At 35.6% G+C, this 22,529-nt stretch overlaps 1 protein-coding gene across 1 annotated transcript; it reads left to right on the plus strand.

Annotated features, from left to right (window-relative positions):
• Positions 1 to 390: 390 nt before the first annotated feature.
• On the plus strand, positions 391 to 19,444 carry ECM2 (extracellular matrix protein 2, female organ and adipocyte specific). Its single transcript, XM_009865697.1, has 10 exons — positions 391 to 523; positions 3,940 to 4,263; positions 9,428 to 9,616; positions 10,922 to 11,398; positions 11,720 to 11,835; positions 13,584 to 13,719; positions 15,025 to 15,182; positions 16,911 to 17,050; positions 18,144 to 18,470; positions 19,237 to 19,444. The coding sequence occupies exons 2-10, from the start codon at positions 3,969 to 3,971 to the stop codon at positions 19,442 to 19,444; spliced, it is 2,046 nt and encodes a 681-aa protein (XP_009863999.1). The 5' UTR covers positions 391 to 523; positions 3,940 to 3,968.
• Positions 19,445 to 22,529: the final 3,085 nt, after the last annotated feature.

The raw sequence follows: 22,529 nt of genomic DNA on the forward strand, positions 1-22,529 counted from the left end.
GTGGATTAAGAAAATACGAATTGAAGAAAAAAGTTCTAATTTTTGTAAATGTTTTTATGTTAAGGTTATGCTTGCTAGAATGCATTATCTCTGTAAAATAATAAATCTACATTAAAATCATGCCACTAAATTTCTAAATAAATAAACCAGAACTAAGTAAAATACACATTTTGTGTGTTTTGAAAAGACTCCATTTTCCCTTTCCTTATGTAAGTACTGAAAGAGAATTTCCAGCTGTGCCTTGTCAGCCTACGGACCGAGCATATTGTGCTGCTTTTCCTTTTCCTTAAGTGAGCTTTTTAGTTCTCCGCGTAACAGTATTAGCCGGTTCTCTGCACACAGAACAGCGCTTTGTCCCCAGGGAAAGAAGCTATTTCAGACTTAACTAAGGAATCGTCTAACATGTTTCAACAATCCCTACTCTTTCTCTGTTTGTTTTAAAGATATCACTGTGATTTTGTTTCATTTGCAACTGGAGGCTAAATGACACCAGGCAGAATCTGCTGTTAGGTTAGATTACAAGGTAAAATGTTTTAAATTTTAAATTACTGCTTGAAGCATGGTGTTGAATGGCTTAAACTACATGTTAACTTTGCAAATATGTATGAAATAATATTACCTATATTTAGCAATACTGAACATAAATGCTTTTCTAGACGAAGTATGCAATACCAGTTGATCTGCTTTTTGTTTGGTGTGAATGTTTGCCATGCACTTCAAGCTTAAACTAACTGAAAGTGCAATTAGTTTTGCTGGTGTGGCTAAATGTAACTCATTTCTATGTAATAAATTTAAAGAAGAGCATGTGATAAATCTTGGTAAATTACTTTAACCCCTGCATATAATGAGAAATAACCTTGACGTCTTAGAAACATGTTTAAATTCAAACTGAATAGATGAAGATAGATTATTTAAGACATTCTGATACACTGGTATTCTAAAGGGTCACTATTTTAAAAATTAACCATTTCTATTAGCATAATAGCAAGATGACAGACAATGATCTTACTGAAGATAAAATTTTTAAAGCTACAAACTACCAAACACATTACATAATAAAAGTAAAGCTAATAAAGATGTTTACACATACTGTGCATGCTCTAAACATTTATGGGTAAAATTAAAAAAGGAATAGCAATGCAGCCATGTTGAGAGTATTTGGCAACACAAAGATCTAACTTCATTATATCAGCTACCTATGATTTTATTTTGATATGTAATCACTTATTATAAAAGTCAAGTATATTGAACAGGCTGAATTATCCCCAAATTAAAAGTGGGTCAGCACTGTACTAAGGATAACTTCCTGATAGATAATCTGAGGATTCCAGCCATGAGCAGTAAAGGCCCAATGCATTTAAGGCCTTTTGCTTATATGGCATTCACAGTCTGGGCCTAAACTGTGAGACAGCACTTATTAAATAAGCCAAAGAAAGAAACTTAGATATGTAGCTCAGTATTGTGCATGCAAGGAACACCATTTGGTTAGAAGTAGCAGCAGTATTAAGCTTTCAGTATGGAAGAGTTAACTTGGTGTGAAAATATAGCATATAGACTCACACATATGAACAGGATTCACTTATAGAGACATAGTATTTGGAGAGTGTTGTTTTCTGTTGGCTTTTATTTTAAAAATTTAAAGTATTAAGTATTTGATGGAAACAAGTTTCACTTTCAAGTAATTCTATTCACTCTCTACTGAAGTTAACAGCAAAACCCTGAAACATCATTTCTACAGTAAATGTAATGCAATTCACCCCATATTATTCCTTACTTTCAAAAATATATGCATAGAGAATGGAAAAGTATTTCAGTCATGCCATTATATGCCTCTGGTCACAGGAAGAAATGGTTAAATGCTAAAAAAAGTGCACATGTAACATAGCAGCACTGGAACTACATAGCTAAGGCGTTATTATAAAGTATACTATAAAAATGTGACCATAATTAAGATGTCACTAACTCAACAGAATGAATACACACGTTCAAGACTTTTTCCCTAAGGGCTCTTTGTGTGTTTCATTCAAATTTACAGAACAGAAGTTTACTGCGTAATTTTATAGCCAGTCATTACCATGTGAGCAAGTTGGAAACTAAACACATGAGGTCATTTGTCCTGCAAGCCGAGGTCCTAGGGAACAAGCACTTTCTGAAAAAGAGCAGCTATCCTCAAGGCAGAGTGCGAGCTTCTGTATCTCTTCGATATGTTAACTAACAGTAATTTCTGTAAATAAAAGGCCAGTATGAAGTTTATACAGCATTTTGGAATAACTGATTTCTGATGGGCAGAAAGCAATAAGCTAAAGTCTGGATCAATTTCAGACCACGGCTATTAATTACATGGCAATTGATGTGGATTCGCATGAGATGCTTGCATCTCCAATTCTCTTCATATGGAAATACATTAGCTTAGCTTAACAAAATTCTGCAATTCAACACAAATGTTTGCTACAACATTTTCAAATTAAAAGAGTCAATCACAGAAACTACAATATTAGAAAGAAGCAAAAGCATACAAAAGCATACAGCTTCCCATTTAAAAACAGAATATAATAATTATGCTGTGGAAGGCATGACAAATATGTAATCAGCCACTTGCCTCATGTTAAAGAACAATTAAGCAGCTTGTACCAAAAACTTGATCTATTGTATAACATCAGAAAATATCAAGATTCCCAGATTTTAAAAAAAAATAAAATCAGATTCAGGCAAAACCACAGTTCAAGTTCCTGAAATAATACTATCCCGTATTTATACACTATAAGTAATTATAATAAAATTAACTCCCAAGTGAAAGACTACATATAAAGCCAGAATGATGAATATTAAGGAGAAGCATTTTTTAATTCCCTCAAGACTTCCTTAGAGAAAAAACATGGACATACTCTAAGCCTTGTCTTGGACACAAAGACTAAACTCTCTATTTCTGAAGTTCTTCACTAATTCTCAACATCACAAGAATAATCGGGTCTTCAGACTTCACTTAAAATAGGCCACAGGAGAAGAGCACTTCCTTTCAGAAAGAATTATGCCAAGAGAGCTATGACAAATCATTAATAACTTTTGCCTCTGCAAAGTCTTATTTCTACCCTGTTGTAGCCATTGCTGAATATGCTTTTCTATGCATACTCCTGAGTATTCTGTTTTGGAATGCCATCTATTGGTGACTGTAAATGTAATTTTTCTGTCAAAGGCATAAGAAGGCTGAAGATATATAGTGATTTCGGATTTATTAGAAAGTAAATGCAGAACACAACCCATTATAGATCAACGTTTTGAGACTACCTACGCTTAATAAAAACTTCCACTAGAAAAGCAGATGTGCAATGTCGCAAACAGTGCTATTCAGCTCAAACTTCCAAAAGGTGTCCTGTACTGCAGAGCCAAAAAGATTCTGTTAATGAAGAGGATGGCTAGGAAGTGAAGCAAAAGCAACATCTCTGTTCACCTATGGTGAAAAATACTTGCACAGAAATGACAAACCATGAGGAAGCATATCAGAAATTAATTGGGCATTTTTCTGTTATTTTGTCATTCCAATGTACAGAAGTTACAACAACCTGGAAGAAATATTAGCAATCTTTTGATTTGCGAAGAAACACTTTACACCTCTGGAAAAGCGCTTGCTGGAAGCAGTACCAATTACTAAACTTAAAATGCCTGGTGGCACTGCAAATCTAAACTACCTCTTTAAACACAACAACAAATACAAAGCTAGCACCTTTCGAGCGTAACTATTGCCTGTAAAGGCAGAGAACCACTGACCTAAAACTGCTTACTTTAGCTCTCATAAGGCAATTTCTTTCCAAGAGGAAGCTTGTTTATATTGACCTACCATGTATTGGTCCACCTGCTTTGAAAAGTTCACCATACCCCTGACATAATCCTAAAAGATCTCTATGTATCTAATTGTCTTTTTTTTTTTTTTCCCTGTTCCAGGATACTTTCAGAGGTCACACGAAAAAAGCATGCAGGCTACATCCTTAGTCTATTATTTCCTGCTTGTCTCTCTGTGCATTGATTTTTCTCAGAATGAACCTAGTGTGCCTCTCAAGAGGCAAAGGAGAAGAATGCTCTCCAGGGGATTCAGGAGGAGCAGCTTGGCACGGCACAGGTCCCCAAGAGAGCCAAGGATGAAGCTTCCAGCTCCTGCTGCTGTAGCACCCAGCATACCCCTTATTAACATTGACGACGGCGTTATGGGAGTATTTGACTCTCTCATAGGTTTGGGTGGACACGAATCCAGTTACAGTGTCTTACCAGGTAAGAGTAAAGCCCCTCTACCACTTAGAGCTGGCTGATTTTTCTCTTGATTTCAAATGAAACATGTAAACTCATGAAAGCTTTATTTTAGCTCTACTTGCAAAACATACCAACAGGAAATGCAATGACCTTTTTGCCAGCCTACTTCTGTTGTCTTTTATTATAACTTTGTGGTTAGCATATGAAGCTTTTTGAACATGTAAGCTTAAGCCTAACAGAGAATCCTGCTTTGCGAAGCACAGTAGTATTTTCTGTAATTTTTCTGCATTTCCATCTTGTTAAAAAAATTTAGGGGGCATATTTTCATAACTTCAAATGTGTAGCAAATTTGAAGGCCATCTTGAATAATTTCTTGCTCAATTTATCTCCTAAGTCAATTAACATTTCACTGAGACATTAATGTCAAACCCACCAATTTTATTTAAAATGGATCAAAATTTTGTGGGTTTTTTGGCTGTATTTTTGAAAAGTGGCATTTGAATTACGTCTGCATGTAATATTTCAGGAATATTTTTTAATTTTGTAAATAAAATAATAACATAGTAATAATTGCAAAGTGAAACATACATTACAAACAAGGTCTTTATGATGGGAAAACGAAGGTAAGAGCAAAAAAACCCACTCATTCCACACAAGATCACTTATGCTCCATCTACATTGATAACTCAGATTTATTTAGAAGAAGTTCAATAGTATGATTTATATAAAATTTGACTTTTGGGGGATCACATTACTGCAATAATATGTATTTCATAGTTTTTGAAGGAGATGTAAGGAAAAGGATTTGACATCTTAAGAAGCAAAAAACCGAAAACCATAATTTCATTGATCTTTACTGAAACCTGCCTTAGTAATTTTAACAGGCCTCTACAGGCTCCTCAAAGAATGCAAGATCAGACACAGATTGAGAACTGATAGTTGTTATTTATCTCCTTGGTCCTTAGTGCAGCAAAGAGAGAACTCTTAGAATGATTGGAAGAGACCTTCAGGATCACTGAGTCCAGCCTTTGTCCTAGCCCTACCAACACCACCAACCCATGTTCCTCAGCACAACATCCGCCCGTCTCTTAAACACCGTCAGGGATGGGAACTCAACCCCTTCCCCGGGCAGCCTGTTCCAATGGCTGACAGCCCTCTCAGTAAACAAATTCTGCCCAATATCCAAGCTCTAGGGGGATGGGAAATGATGACTCACAAATCAGGAAATTACAATTCACAAGGGGCTAAAAATCAGACATCCATTATGAAGATAAGAACTTCTGAATACTACTATCAGTATTCTTCAGTTTTGAAATCCCAGTTATTAACCAACTGAAAATTATTGAGAAGTTATAATGCCTCATTTTTATTTTTTTTCATAAAAAAGAGGTTCAAAGATTGAAGTAAAGACATTAGGATATTGTGAAGAACCAATACAGGGTCATGCCCACTCTACAGCTAATAAATATAAAGCTGTTCCATTCCAGCACCAAGACAAAATACTGTGTAAAAGCATCATATGCAATTTCATGAAAAAAATAAGAATGCCCTGATTACCCCTGTTCTACATAAACCAGTAATAATATGCCTTTGTAAGCAAAAAGCCAAGCCTCTGAGTGTGTCAAACAAGACACAATCACTAGGTTAACAGGTCTCAAATGGCAAAACATATTTTGGTCACATTTCCTTAACAATTACCATATTTGTTGTGAGTCCTTACTTTCAGAAAGGCTTTACCATTGCAAATCAAATGTTTTTAAGTAAGGAATTTTAATGGGAAAACTAGCAAAAGTCTTGACTACAGCATTTCCAGCTTGTACTACAATATTATTCTTATAATACCTACTACTAATGTCAAACCTTTAATTTAAAAATATTTTTTAAATTAAAACAGAAGAAAATACCACATAAATAGCATACATGTCATGTAAGATATTCCAGTCTCTCTGTCAGAAACCATCAGTCATGCTGAAATAATGCATGGTTCTTCCCCTCTCCCCACCCCATTTGTTTCTTTCTATCTGGATTTGCATCCAAAAGCTGAGTTAAAACCACTGAACTCATTTTATTTGGAACTTCACGCTGAATTTACACCATATTTCCAAAGGTTAAAAGTCCTGTGGTCATCTGCCAAAAACTTCAACCACAGGGTATTTTTTTAGTCTAGCTTTTAAAGTTCAAAATTTTTTCAAGTTAATGTCAGATTTGGAAAAAACAGTCTATTAAATAATAGAACACTATTATTAATCATGCTTCAGAACAGAAGAAAATGCAATCTAATACTAATTTTCATTTTCTAGCTACTTACTTTGCTGTTAAGTAGCCTAAAAAACAATTTACAGATATCACATACAAGATGAAAATTATCAGTTAATTAAAAGTTTAACAGTAACCAGACATATCTCCTTCCTCCATATAAAAATCCTATGAACCATTTAAGTTAAATCCACAACACAAGAGAGTTCGCAGTTGTTTGTCCTTTGCAAACTACAGGCTGCCTATTAAGCCGTGCGGAATAGGACGCGCACTCGCACTATTTCTATTATCTCCTAAACCTCACTTCTCCCTGCTTGGCCCACCGTCCCAAAGTTATTGAGTGGACCGGAAGTTTAAGAAGCACCTCAACACAGTCTTTGCTCTGTCTCAGAGGGGTTATGTGAATGCCAACAGAGCACCAAATTGCAGTTCTGCAACACACCAAAAGGTACCTCTTTGCCTCTGAGCACACACGCTCATCCTTTTTTTTCCCAGTAACTCATGTACACAAAATCAAGATAATCTGTTAGAGGTCAAGGCCTGGTAACCTGTGTCTTTATGCTTCTTCAGCCAAGATTTTTAGCAACTTCAGAGACGGTCTAGTAGATAAAACAAAATAAAGAATTTAAGGAAGCATAAAAGAATTCCCATCCCAAGTCAGATGTGTTCCTCTGGAACAGCTGACATTTTATTGTTGAACATGAGAAAATGTAGTGTTCTTTTTGTGTTTCCTTTGGAGATTATTTAAAAGAAATATTGTGGCTTCCTGGCAAGCCCATAAAAACCAGAAGCCAGGATCCAGCAAACAGCTGGATTACAGATACCTGGGTAGAATGACACGGGAGTTAGAGTCAAGTAACATTTGGCCTGGGCGAACTCATTTCCTCCTTCAGTTAACACGGCTTGAGTTGATTAGAGGACAATGTTATGTGGCTGAAATGCTGCATACATATCCTGGACCTCAAAAACCAAGACATAACAGTTCAAAAAATTAATTTCTCCACCTTTCCATCCCGAGAGTAACTTAAATCAAAAAAGCATTTTTAAAATATAAGGAATATAGAGGAGCATCCAGTTAGGGTGATTCTGATAATTAACTTATATTCTAGAAAACACGTTTGTATCCAAAGGTCTTTAAATAGAAGGGCAAAGGAATACCTTTGTTATGAAGCTGAGAGTAGGGCTGCCTTGAAGCACTTTGCAAAATGCCTGATTTTCAGTCAAATACTAATTCCAGAGACATTTCAGACCAAATATTTACAGAAGTCTTGTCAGGCTATCCTGAATATTCTTCCCTTTAAAACTGAACAACCAAGCATGGATTAGGGCGGAGTGTGGGAAAACAAACGCTGCAAATAATCCCTCCAAAGACAATTTATCTGTCTTGGATGAAAGTCTCTTGTGTGTAAATTCAGCTGAGATAAGACTTTTCCAATGTATCAGACAATCTTCATCTCAAGGAGGGAGTCGAACCAAATAGGAAAAGAGGATTTAATTTTTTTTTTAGTATTTATACACAGGAGAGTACAAACTAACTTCAAAATGGATTTTCAGCTTGAAATTGACATTTCAGCAACACATTCTTACGTTAAAGAGGAAAAGGAAAGTGGGTAGGTAGCATGGGTTCTCACCAGACACAAAGGTACACTCAAAAATACTAAAAGATTTGCATGGGATGAAGAATATCAACCTTGGCTTTCCTTCTCTCAGATGACCAAAAACAAGCATCATGCTAAAATGCAATGTTTATCCTGGATGAAAAATGCCCAGGGAAACTTTTGCTGAGGTAGACTCCATCACTGGAAGGAAAAAGAGACTCGGAATAGTTTCCTTCCCAAGTCTTTATGCTCTCCAACTTGCCTACTGAATATCTGAGTATAGCTTACAAAATAAATCTCTTCTATATTCCTGTCTGAAAATTTCAACTGGCAATCTGGGGAGATCTCAATTTTTATATAGATTCATGTCCAGAAACTTCAGAAACAAAATATTTACTAGCACAAGTTGTTCAAGCTTTCTACTTTCCTGGCAAAGATTTTTTTTGGATAAGGGAAGTTACAGGGAAGAGGAGATGTTTGCCATCTTACCAGTCATTACAGAATGGACTTTACTTCCATTAAGCCTATGAAGAGTCAACTATAAAGTGAATACTATTACCCTCCCAGTTTCACAAAGCCTTAACAAAACGTTTTCATTTCATTTGCAAGGTATTAGAAAAGATGTCTAGTGCACAACAGAGAAACAGAAAGTGATGTTGAAAAAAACATTCTCAAGCTCTGCGTGATTTATTTTAATTCCACTGTGATGAAGAAAACTTTTGCTTCTTTCTCAGCTGTATCTACACACAACTTGGATTGAGATCTGTGATTTCTGCTTTCCTTTTCTTAAGGATGGAAAGGAAATAGGAGCTTGCATGCAAAAGACCCTCAGAAACTCACCATCTAGTTTTAATTTTCCCATTTTAGGAATATCTCTGAACTTGAATAATCCAAGCATTTTTCCAGAAGACAAAGCTGGTAAGGGTCCTCATCAGCAGGCTAGGAAGAGGGGGAAAATGAACTATTATGATAACTGCCTGAAATCAAGGAGCAGACAATCAGAGGGACAGAGAACCTGTCCTCTTTTCCCCAGGATGCTGTAAGCGGGTAACAGCTACATACCCATGAGCTGTGTGCCTCCCCCTTGATCGCCTTCATTGTGGAGACGCCGAGAACCAAACAGGGACTGGAGACTACTACTAAGCTGAAGAAAATACAGCTATGAAAACAAAGGAGTAAGTGAAAGAGAGAATAGGGTGTATTTTACATATTTTCCAAATGAAAAAAAAAAAGGTAGTACTTCTTTCCAAAGTTTTAAATAAACGTCATTAGGTTTATTTCAGTTTAAGATATTTAACTCTGATTTTCTGTTTGGTTTTTTTTTTTCCTAGGAAAGAAGGGGCACTGCACAGCTAATGGGATGATTATGTATGATAAGGCCGTCTGGTCTCCCAAGCCCTGTGTCACCTGTCTCTGTTCACAAGGAGAAGTGATATGTGATACAACCATGTGCCACCCTCTGCGATGTCCCAGAACTATTATACCTGCAGGAGAATGCTGCCCAGTTTGTTCTGATACTGGTACAGTACATCATACTTTTACTATTTTAAAACTACCTCATGCAAAATCTAACATAGACACTACACTTAATGATACCAAGGATCGCAAGTTACACATTACCCTTTTATAGAAAAAACAAGTCCCGAATTACACGATAAGAGCAGTTCTTTGTAATTTCTATCCAAGCTGGCTTCAGTCTCCTAGGGTACACATGGAATTTGATATATTTTAAGAAAAGATGTTAAGTATGCAACATTAAGCATAATTACATTTCTTTTTTATTTTACCCTTTCTGCTTCTTCCCTACTACCTTTACAAAGTTTTATTAAATGTACAAGGAGAGAATACCTGGTTAAGTTTTGTATTCTATTACCATTTACAAAGGCTGAATCAATAACTACCGGCCGTTACTAATATATTAGACATAGATAATAAAAATCATACAGTTTACTGACTGTTAGATCTTTGTTAAGAGTGTAAAACCATGCAGCTATTTGATATAAATTGAGATAAGAAAGTCAACTCACAAGAGGAACAACAGAACTACAATCATGCTTCTTCATAAAAATATAAATAAAATCAGTTTTCTTTAAAAAGAAAAGGAATGGAGGCTATAAAGATGAAATGTGATTTCCTTCCCCCACATCCAATACCCTAAGCCTGTAAAGTACTGGACTTTACCTTCTTGTACTGTAAAAATATTATTTAGCTTTGTGCATGTGTGCATGGACACAGTAATGCACTGAGAGACATCATAAAAATTAACTTCAGAACTAGAAGTTATGTTGATTGAAACAATTAAACCCCTGTTACTTGAATTGCCCTGTTACACATGTAAAACCAGCACTTTGGTAGTAGAGTTAACACATTTCCCTGGTGAGCTCCCCACCTCTAGCCATCTCTGCAACTGACAGTCTCTTGCATGGGACAACAAGTCTTAACCGCTGTGAATTTTAGTCAAATTACCTTCCTCTCGCTCCCAGACACATTCTATTTCCTCTTTAAGGATCACTATGAAAACAAAAAATTAATTGATATATTAGCTAAAAATATAGATAATGTAGGCCATGTAATTTTCTTCTCCCCTTTTTCTGGAGTTGCAATGAATCATACCTGTCTATAAACTACTCTGTACGGTTGGCTCAATCACTTCTCAGTCAAAGTATGTTTCTTCTGTCAAGCAAAAGTCATATTCTAAGGGGAATACTATTTAACTATTTACTGTATTTTTACTATATGAGGGGAACAATGCTTACTAAAACTTTAGTTTCATATCCTCTTATTGGGCAATTATTTTTTTGTTTGTTTTCACTGCCTCTGGTTAGCCGTCTCCTTGGATTCAAGTATTATTTCACTGGATGACACAATCGAGTTCTCTGGTGATTCTCCAAAATCCAAAGACCTTGACACTGCCAATGTACTGTCATCAGCACGTACTCAAACTGAAAAAGATGAACTGCTTGGAACAGAAGTGGTAGAGATTAAACAGCATCGTAAAAAGGATGAAAAGAAAAGAAAAAGGAAAGGCAAAAAAAATCGACGGAAGTACAAAGCCTATCGCAGAGAAAAGCAGCCTGCCACAAGAAAGGGAGCTGCAGAAGAAGAAATAGAATATGAAAGTGATGAAGATGATGGCACTTTCAGAATGCCATCTCATTTCCCAATTCCTGTTCCACCCATAGAAGCTCCTCCTTTGCCATCTGGATGTTCCACCTCGGACACCACAGTAAGCTGCACTAATGCCAAACTTAAACAAATACCACCAATCTCAGATCCAGACCTAACAAGTCTAGACCTTACAGGTAAACAATGGGTCTATGCTGCACAATTTTTCTCAAGAAGTAACATTATCCATTCTCAAATGCAGGCAACAGTAGTGTTAATACTTTGCTCTTCCTTATCATAGAAATGTATTAAAATTAATTTTACAGCAAAGCCTCTAAAACAATAAACTAAAAGTGTTATATTTGCTTATTAGTTAGTATTTAAATACTAATACGAATACATCTACACACAATTATTGTTCATACCTATTTTTGTAATATTTTTCACGTACAATACTGCACAACTCAGACACATACTGTAATTCATAACTCATGCTATTTTCTTCCATTCTGTTCTAGGAAACAGTATCACTTCTATCTCAGATGAAGCATTCAATGGGATACCTAATTTGGAATGGATTGACCTGAGTAAAAACAATATTACCTCTCCTGGCATAGGTCCACAAGCATTCAAAGTAAGAAAGCCTAACTCTTCTACTGTCTTATGACTAATTATTGCAAATTATAATTTTTCCTGCTTTTCAGTCTATGGATCTAAACCAGTTTGCACCTAGTATGAGTAACCACTGTATAATTATAATAAAGTTAAACCTGGTTATTTCAAGAAATCTCTTGTTATAATCACAAATATCTAGAAATTTCTGAATGACATTCACCAAGTATTAAACATTAAAACAGAGAAAATTTTCTGATATTTTTTTCAGCTGCAGTTGAGAGATTTCACAAATGAAGAGCTCATATTCCATTAATGACACCTTGGATACTCAGGCTCAACATTTGTAAATTTATGTATCATCCTTCTCACTACATTAGCTCTGTAAAGGTTATGCTCTTAGGTTCCCAAAAAGATCTGCCAGTGCCAGGTCTTGGTATAAAAATCCATTCAGTAACAATTCATGTAACCAGCTGTATGCTTTTTGTCGACTATCTTTAATGAGAAAATTTCAAGCAGAGTGCTCACTAAAAGAACAGCTTTCTCATAAAATAGCCCAAGAATCTTTCTATATTCAGTATTTTCTTCACAAGTGTAATTTACATGTGTAACAGGCTGTTCAAGTGCATCTGCATATTCCTCACTTGAAAACTGATTCGTCCCATAATAATTTCTCATGCAGGCAAGGTATGTACAGGGAGTAATTCAAGTGTGGAAGGCATCAAGGTCTTGCTTTTTCTGGCAAGATGAATACAAAAATCAAATGAACAACAAATTGAATAACCACAGTATGGTTTTATTTTGTTTCCTGCCATATGCAATCAGTCCTCTTTGTTTACTGCCTCTCTCCATATAACATGAACAGCTTTGGCTGACTCCAAAAGAACTTCCGTTCCTACAATTTCCCGCTCGGTCCCCATGTGTTGCCTGGTCTAGTCGAGAGGTGGCGTCCCTGCCCATGACAGGGAGGTTGGACTAGATGATCTCTAAGGTCCCTTCCAGCCTAGGCCATTCTATGATTCAATTGCTATGAAATCAAAGTGGATGGAAAAGACAGACCAGGAAAGTGTCTCAATCACGACATAAGTTTTAGTGAAGTTTATATCACACCAGGCAGTTAAGAAAGCAGGCTTCAGTGGATCCACTGCTAAAACAACTCCATCTTTTCAAGAAACGCTCACTACTGCATGACTACTGATACACATTTATCAAAATTAAGCTATGATAATTTTTCATGACAAGTTTTTAAGGTGCCTTGAAGTTATAAAAATCCTAGGTCATTGAAAAATTTGCTGCTGCTATGTTGAGTAAAGTAAATTTGCCGGCCTACAGAAAACTATCTATTTGCTCACAAATGAAGAGTATAAATGCATAATCTATAAATGCATGTACTTTGAACTCCTAAGTCCTGCAGTAATGCAGTAAGGTAATATCTATGTGACTCGAGCACACTAGCATTAATACAAACCGTTATGACTGGATAGATGCAGGATGACCACAGAAAAAGCTGATGCGGGCAAATCAAGCTCTTGTGGTTACACACAACATTAACTGCCACCTTTGTTAACAGGTAGTATAAAGAAACCGATTTAATTAGACTGGTAAGAGAGAAACATTTTTTTAAATTCAAAACACTGGGTAGTAGTGCACTGCTGCTGAAAAAATACAAAACGTGTGTATTTAAGAAAATGTTAACTATGTCTATACTACATGTTTAATCATGTATTTAACACCTTGATAATCTAAACTCTCTTTGTCCCTATGATTCAGATGCTGAAAAAGCTAAAACGTTTGTATCTGGATGGAAATATGCTGGTACATATTCCCGCTGAACTGCCATCAACTTTGGAAGAAATAAAAATAAATGACAACCACCTTCATGCCATTGACGAAGATGGTTTAAAAGGTATTTAGAAAACTAATATCAATGGCATTAAAAGATTAAAATAAATTTGAAAAACAGAACGTTCAACTAAATGCATCTGGTTTGAAAAATTGTTGCTAGCTAAATGTCATGTTTTCAAAAGGAAACAAAACTGTAAAAATTTGAACGATTTTTTTTTAATTGTTTTTTCCCTTCTCGTAACTGCCATTCTCCCAAAGAAGCTTATATTTAAGGTTATTAAGTAGAGATGGATTTGAAGTGTGCTGAAGATACCTACTCTCCTGACCCATAACCTGACTGCTTTACCTATGGTGAAACCATATTAATTACTTTTGAAATTGCATAAAAGTGAACTGAATTTGATGTACATGAAAAATAAGGCAGAATATAATTAGAGTCAACTGTGATCATTTTAAGCCAAGCTAAATGTGCAAGCTGATCAAAAAAAGGCCATTCAAGTAATAATTTGACTGACTTTTTCACTCTTGTTCCTCTCCTGCCAAAAGGGTCCCCATCAAAACTGCAGCAGTTTAGCAATACAGCTCACTATGGAGCAATAAAAATGCTTGAGCTAAGACAAAGGTAACATAGGGTAAGGGCTACAAAAGCCTTTTAGCTTAAAATCAGACTAAACTGTTAGGAAGAGCTATGCAAAGCTTCTGCATTAGAAAAAAATAAACCAACAAACTGCAAACAAACAAAAAAAGTTATTTGGATTATGTGTGAACAAGGAACTTACTGTTATGAAACACTATTTCCTGCTTACATATGTTGATCAACACTGGTTTCATAGAATCATGGCATGGTGAAGGTTGGAAGGGACCTTGAAGATCATCCAGTTCCAACCTCCCTGCTCTGGGCAGGATCATCTCTCTCCCACCAGACCAGGTTGCTCAAAAGCCCTGTCGATCCTGAAAAATTCCAGGGATGGGGCATCCACAACCTCTTTGGGCAGCCCGTGCCAGTGCTTCACCACTCTCATGGATGGCTGAAGGGATCCAAACATCACCTGCACATCACCATGAAGTAATAAGACCTAAATGGCAGCACTATCCACAAACCTTACAGCCACCGCCTTCTCATTTCCAAGTGGGAGAAAGCTGTAAATAAACTTCTAGTCAATCTCGTAAATTTTACAAACTAATAAACAATATAATTCTATGATTATGAGTTAATAAATGAAAAACCTTCCACTGCATTTCTTCGTTGTTCTGAACTGATCCGAGTAATGTTTAAGACAGTTTAAATTTTAAACATGCATTTCACGCATTTTAACAAGCTATGAGATGGCATCAACTAACAGAAATCCCAACTTGTTCTCCCTAGATTTAAAGAACTTGGTCACCCTGGAACTAGAAGGAAATAAACTTAGCGAAGCAAATGTCAGCCCTTTGGCCTTTTACCCTTTGAAAAGCCTCTCTTATTTGCGACTGGGAAGAAACAAATTTAGAATTATCCCACAAGGCCTTCCCGCAACTCTTGAGGTAAAACCAAACCAAAATAACCAGAAAGCAAAAAATAACCCGAAACAAAACTCAAAACCCAAACCAAAAGAAAGCATCTTAATTTTTCCAGGTGTTTTTATCTTTTTTTTTCTGCTTACTGCCTTACTATCATCAGATAAAGACAAATATCATAAATTTGCTTCTAGATATACTAGTAATTATTATTCCTAAATCATTATTTCTAGAAACTTGTATACTAATGTCTATCCCAAAAGGTATCTTTTAAGCGTGAATTTATCTAGTACTGTCTTATAAAACAGTGCATCCTGACAATTCTATCTGTTCAGTTACACATCATTCACAAAATATTCTTAATGTAGATAATGTCTAAGTGCAGAAGCATTGTAAACTTCGGGTTACCACACAGAGCAAAGTTCACGCGACGGCAACAAGGATAATGAGAGATCTAAAAAAGTAGTTTATAAGGAAAGACTAAAGGAACAAAGACTGTCTAGTCTGAAAGAGAGACAAGTGCTCTTATGATGGCAATTTCTAACCATCCTCTTCCTCTTTTTTTGGCTAGTCTAAGTCTCAGTTTCCCTGGTTCTCAAAGCCCTTGCTTAATTCTACCTCATTTGGGGTGGGAGGCAATGTTTGAACAGGAGGTTTATTTCTCTTTGCTGAATAGTTTCTCAGTTAAAAGTTGAGGAATGAGGCAAATTCTTCTTTTGGTAGTATCCCATCCCATTCCTCTGCCCAGAATTTGAATGGGATTTCTTACAGTAGTTTGGTATGTTTTTTTCAGGGGTGTTATCTGGAAGGGATTCTATTCCTGCTTTTAAATCTCTGTCCAGTTTCATGCTCTGCTTACCTCAGTATCTACTTCAAAGATAATTCTCAATGCCTATTTACTTCAGCATCTCTCTTGATTTTATCTCTCCTCTTGCTCTCTCATTTCAGTGTTCTCGTATTGTTTTCCTTTTATCCCTGGGATCTTCCATAATCTGAAATGTGAGAAGGCGAAAGAAAAAAGAAAGAAAACCTAACCTTAGCTTCTTCTGCATCTACTGCCTGGAACTTTATTTCAGCGTGATGTTCTCCATCATCCATCCACTCTTATGTTACATTTTTCTATACTTCATATGCTTTAGCAACATTTAATTTTAAACCAACATCTAACAAATTCACAATTATTTTCAGGCTACAAAGCTGTTTTTCTCTTTTGCCAAAGTCTTCCTCTACAGGTCCTGATTTCTATTTCGGGTCCTACATATATATTTCAGTCATAGCTCCAGTTTCACTTGTTGTCCTATTTATCCTACGTTACAAGCCATTATCAGGAACTTAAACTGTATAAAATACACAGCTTTGATATATTGCAGACTCATAACAAAGTTTTGTAAAACATTAACATTTTATATCCTACAAATGTGAAAATTTCAAAGCTTGCAAGTGTTCCTTGTCAATCTTATCACTGTCATATTATATACTGTTACACTGTATAATTTCAGGGAAGACAAAAGATACAGTTCTTTTTTTCTTTGATCTTTTAAAGCAATCTATATTCTCACAACTGAGAAAACAAAACAACTGCTCTGAAAAATTATGTTTCCTAAAGTCACACTAGAGCTACGAACTGACTCTGATTCAGATACTAACAGATATGTCAGGTAATGCGGAGGACAGGCAACAGCTATATTTGAACTTGCTGTAAGAAAGGACAGCATTTTTTGCTCTCACAAACTTTCTTTCCCAATGCACTTACAGGAGTTATACCTTGAAAATAATCTAATTGAAGAAGTGTCAGAAATTTGTTTTAACCACACAAGAAACATAAATGTCATTGTGCTAAAGCATAACAAACTAGAAGAGCACAGAATAGCACCTTTGGCTTGGATAAACCAAGAGTAAGTACAAATCATTTAAAATACAATTGGTTTTCTTCATTGTTAGTGAATCAAATAATGAAAGAAATATTTGCACTTCATTACTTTTAACTTGAAATTGTATTTATCTTTTAATTTTCTTGTTTTCCTTAGCTAATTAGTCTTAATTTCCTTTACTTAAATTATATAATCTTGGAAGTATTCCGAGTCAGCTTTCAAACAAAAGTCTTATACCTCAAATCTGTACCATATTACCGTAAGTCTAAATATTTTTCTGACCATCCAATAAAAATATGAACACTAATTATCAATAATATGCCATACAACTCAATGATACAATAATTTGGTATTAATATATAATTATCTCAGAGGTAATTTAAAACTAATTTAATATTGTCCTAGTCTAATTTCCCATTAGATTAAAATTAAAAAAAATAAGTTGAAGACTGTGCCGCCACATTGTGTAAGAGTAGAATATAAGAGCAAGCAGTGAGAATGAAGGAAGCAGAAGACGATACTGCTTTTGATTCTTCTCGTAAATGATCTGCTAAGCTATGTAGGTTATCAGATGACTTCTGGACTTGTAAACCATCCATCCCACTGTTACTAACGGCTTCTCTCATCTCGGGAAGTGACGCGCATTGAAATGAAACTAAAGGAGCCATTCACAAAACAATTATTTTCAAATGGGTTTTAGAACAAAATTTTAAGCTCCATGTCAATGGGATAACTGCTGAAGTCCCAAGTTCATGTGTTTTCCACTGTAACTCGTTACTGCAGTTCAGAAATGCTTATCGATCACAAATTAATCCCTTGGGTTTCCCCGAGTCAACGTTCTCTCTGTGCTCATTACAGTAGATTTCTTCCCATCAACTGAATCACTGGGCTTGATTGATAATTAATGACTTCAATGCTTTCTATTCCCAGAGCAATTATCCATGACCATGTTCCATGAAATGCATTCAGTTCCATTAACAGAAACAAACCTCCCTTTGCAATTCAGGGTTCTTGGAACCACGTTGTTAAGCACTATTTTGTACTGAATGTAGCATTAACAATGCAGCACACTGTGATGTTCTCACCCCTCCCCCTTTGTTTTTCTCTTTTAATGCAGGAACTTGGAATCAATAGATCTCTCTTACAATAAGTTATATCATGTACCCTCCTATCTGCCAAAATCTTTACTACATCTGATACTTATTGGAAATCAGATTGAAAGAATTCCAGGATATGTCTTTGGTCACATGAAGCCAGGGCTGGAGTATCTCTACCTGTCCTTCAACAAACTGGCTGATGATGGAATAGATCCAGTATCATTTTTCGGAGCATATCACTCTCTGAGAGAGTTATTTCTGGATCACAATGAATTAAAATCTGTACCATTTGGAATTGACGAAATGAGAAAATTACGTTTTCTAAGACTGAACAACAATAAGATAAGGTAATTTCCAAGCTCTTTGTTACATTAATGGCATTAAAATAAATGTGACAGACATGCTTTATTTCAAGAACTTTTTACTTTTAAGTAAATATTTTTTTAAAACTTCCTAAAGAGCATCTAAATCCTCAGTTTTCTACTGTAGTATTCCTGCGTATGCTAAGTGAAAAGTGAGATTTCACCCGTCCTCTCTTGAAAATGCTCACAAAGATGCTGAGCACCAGTTCTCTCTGGGACATTAACCTCTAATACTGCTTGGGCCACACTGCCTGCAGGGGCAGCTACAATTTGAGAGGCACAGCCAAGTACCAGCTTTTTCTGCTCTTGGAGCAGAGCCCAAACTGATTACAAAACAACCTGAAGGAGTCATCAGCTGCTGCTGACCGCTCCAAGTGGCTTTTCAGCAGGTTTTGGCCAGCCTCAGTTGCAGTCCGGCACACTCTCTAGTTCCTCACTAGTTTGTTCACAGAGCGAAGGAATGACCAACAGAGGATCTTGTGGGTGTTATACAGGAAGTTTTCATTCAGCAACATGTGGCGATACTTTCCTCAGAAAAAAATAGGTATATGATATAAATGAGAAAACAACACAAGGAGAGAATTTTAAAAAGAATGACGTCCAAAAGTCCTCAGTATATTATTGGGAGAATGCAAAGTGCTGGCTAAATAAACATTTTCAAATCTATAAATACACAGCATCTCTAAAATAAATTACAAAGTTATGAGTTACCTTGAATAATTAAAATACAATTCTTCCCACAATGTCACAGGACAGTCCCTCCAGAACGCATCTGCAGGACTCATACCAATGATGATGATGTTCATGAGAACAGCGAAGAAGAGGAGAATGAAGAGTCACATTTGGAACATGTTCATCTTGAAAACAACTATATTAATACAAGGCAGCTATCACCACATGCATTTTCATGCATAAGATCCTATTGCAGTGTCGTTCTTAAACCGCAGAAGATCAAATAAACACCCAACTTGTGAACTGCAACCTCTATCTCTAGAAACACAGCTTTATTTATTCTCTGCTACTAACAGGTCTGCTTCTTTCTGATTTAAACCCTTCTCACTACTATAAATAAGATAGAGTATATTATATACTGAAGTAAGGTAGTAGTGAATTTCTAAATATAATTTCATTATAAAAGACATTAAATGTAAAAATAGAAGCTCAAGATTTCCATAAATGTTCATTTCTATTGACAGGCATCCTACTTAAACACAACAGATCAAACTGTGCCCACGGATACATCGCCACAAGATCAGATTTTAGAAAAGAATACAACTAAGCCCTCAACTTGGTCCAGTCTTATTTGATTAACTGAATTTAAAATATTTTAAATGGTGCCATCCGCTATAAAATTAAACAAATAAAAGCACTTTAGCTGTGAACATTCTAGCAGGGTTTCTTACAACATTCACGGTACTGGATTTACTACAAAATACTTTCAAGTGATAAAGTCTCTTCCAACTGAAATTTCATGGAAAAAATGCTAAATTGTTTGTTTTAGAGAGACAACCCTGAAATAAAAATAGAAAGTATTTCTAACATCTTTCATATTTTTTGAATTCTACAGTCTTTTCTCATAAGAATAGGCTGGTGTTAGGAAATTATTACAGATCACTGGCAAGTCATTATTCTTCACGCAAATACTTTCCACTTTCTCCTCAGCTATTCTGTGAGGCATTAAAAAAATATGTACTCTGTTTTCTTCGCTACTATAAGTATGTTGCTTAATCATTTATTCGTTGATCAGAACAAAGGATGAAATGGCTTAATACAGGGTTTGACTTTTTTAAAGGCTTATAAAAGCTGTAAGCAACAGCGCATCAGAAAACGTAAGCACGCAGATGAACTCCCGAACTGCGACTTTATTGCCCTGACTCTGGAAGTGAAAGTTTCATTATGCGTTTCCCACACATCCCAATCCACGGCCAGCAGACGTGTCATATAATCAGCATAAGCATACTGTTCAAACAGCATTTAACAGTGAAGGGTCTCCAAACACTTCTTTTGAGCGTATTATAGACAGCATATATGAACATCTGAGTTTTGCTTTCTCTAAAGCTATAAAAACATGATAAAAAAAGCGCTATCTTTGGATAAGTCGTTTTGCAAAGTATGGTCAGAAGTCATACCTTAGCAATTTGCTAAATTTGGTAAAGAATCAAGTCAACAGGGTGAGTTTTTACATACAATGTTCTGCTTTGGGTGATTTGAGTTTGTTGCTTGTGCACTTCTGACGTTTGATTCCTTCCTCTTCACTTTGGCTAATATTCCTTTGTCTGTAAAACACCGTTATGTTCCCAAACTACTGTTTTGAGAGACTAAAACAACTAAATTATTAAAATTAATACTTTTAGTCTATTGACAAATAATTTCAGACTTGCTTTGCACCACTGCAGAGCAGTGGTTTCAGAAGCATTACTAAACATTTTGAATACACAGATTAAGCCAAGGAGGGATTTCCAGCTAAAAAAAGATGCTGTATTAGACCATTTTATGCATTCTTATAATAAACTTAAGGAAAGCACCATGTATTGCTGCAATTATTTTCACTCAAATGAATACTTGTTTTATCAAAATATTCTGACTTTTAAGACCCACTAGAAAACCTACACTGGATTTGCATGGGATAACACCATTAAAATACAGATGACTAAAGATTTATTTTGACCATTAACATACTTTTTCCTCTAACATGAGCTTTTTCACTTTTAAGATATCATAAAAGTGGATTTTATGCAAGTCATTTGTCTAAGATTTTTCCTTTGGTCATTTAATACAACAAGTATCTGGCTTGCCTGAAAATATGTTGTCACAAGTCACTCCTGCAAGAAACACACAATAACGTAACATGACCTAAAGCAAAGTTACAGTGGAAATATAATGCCACAGTAGTGAAAAAGAGAGACTGCAGGGAAAACATTTTGGAATTGGAATGCAACAGTAGCAGAGGCAGAAGACCACGAAAGAGAAAGAAGCCGGATGCTTACTTAAGAAATACATGGGCAATTAAACTTGCATAATATTTCCATATGTCAATTGTAAGCAGTTTTAGTCTGTTCATGTCTCAAAAGTACTGACTGCATTGGAAGTGAAATGGGCTTTACTATAAAAACTCCCTCTACTTTTTATCAGTGAGTCTCAAAGGATTGTATAAACAAAGAAAATGGGACTATTACCATTTTACAGCTTGTAACAGTAAAACATAGACAAGTGACCTGACCATTCTTGGTCAAGAAAAATATAGGAATAAATTCAGAATCTTTAGCCACCAGTAGGATAAAAATATGCAAGGAAAGCTCAACACAAACCCCCTACAGTTACTGTTCATTTCCTAAAATATATTTGAGCAAATAATTAAGTTTTGCAAGCTTATACTGGAAATTAATATAATTAATATAATAAGCTGGTTTTGCATGCAGGAAGCATATAAAGATTTAGTGGACCAGAAACAGCAGTCAACCATGTAACCCTGGAAATTACTATAATTCAAAAAGGCAATTTGATTAAGAAAACATCCTGTGGCTATCACCATATTAACAGAAAGGTACTGATGTTGATAATTTACTAAGCAGGATATTTCCATTGGTTAAATGACGGCACAACTTTAAGGATCTGCCTGAACTGTTGTTTTGTGCACAAGGACATGCTCTTCTGGTAAGATAAAAACTGCAAAGGTGTCCAACAAAACAAGGTTGTTCCCATGGAAGCTTGGGGTGCTTTCTGAATTTGAAGCAATGATTAGAGGCAACGTTTCCTCTAAGATAAGATTCAGTTACTCTCTTACTGAAAGAAATCAATTAACTTTTAAGATCTTAAGTCTCAAATCCAGTTTATTGCTTCTGTTGTATAGTAACACAAACATTAACTAGTTGCAATTCTCATTAGAAAACATTTTCTAATGAAGTGCTATGCTTATATTTTAATGTATACAATTATCAGAGAACACAAGACTACAGACAGTGAAGAACTGGAAATATGAGAAAACGCTACAAAAAAAATGTAAATAATGATCCTGATGATTTTCTATCTGAAGCAGTTTTCAGA

This window comes from Apaloderma vittatum, unplaced genomic scaffold (assembly GCF_000703405.1).
Source record: "Apaloderma vittatum isolate BGI_N311 unplaced genomic scaffold, ASM70340v1 scaffold3953, whole genome shotgun sequence".
Classification (NCBI taxonomy): domain Eukaryota; kingdom Metazoa; phylum Chordata; class Aves; order Trogoniformes; family Trogonidae; genus Apaloderma; species Apaloderma vittatum.

Coding starts and splice junctions, on each gene's coding strand:
- ECM2 (XM_009865697.1), top strand. CDS start 3,969: ATGCAGGCTACATCCTTAGTCTATTATTTCCTGCTTGTCTCTCTGTGC. Junction 9,617..10,921: donor CCCAGTTTGTTCTGATACTG/GTACAGTACATC, acceptor GCCTCTGGTTAG/CCGTCTCCTTGGATTCAAGT. Junction 15,183..16,910: donor GCCTTCCCGCAACTCTTGAG/GTAAAACCAAAC, acceptor ATGCACTTACAG/GAGTTATACCTTGAAAATAA.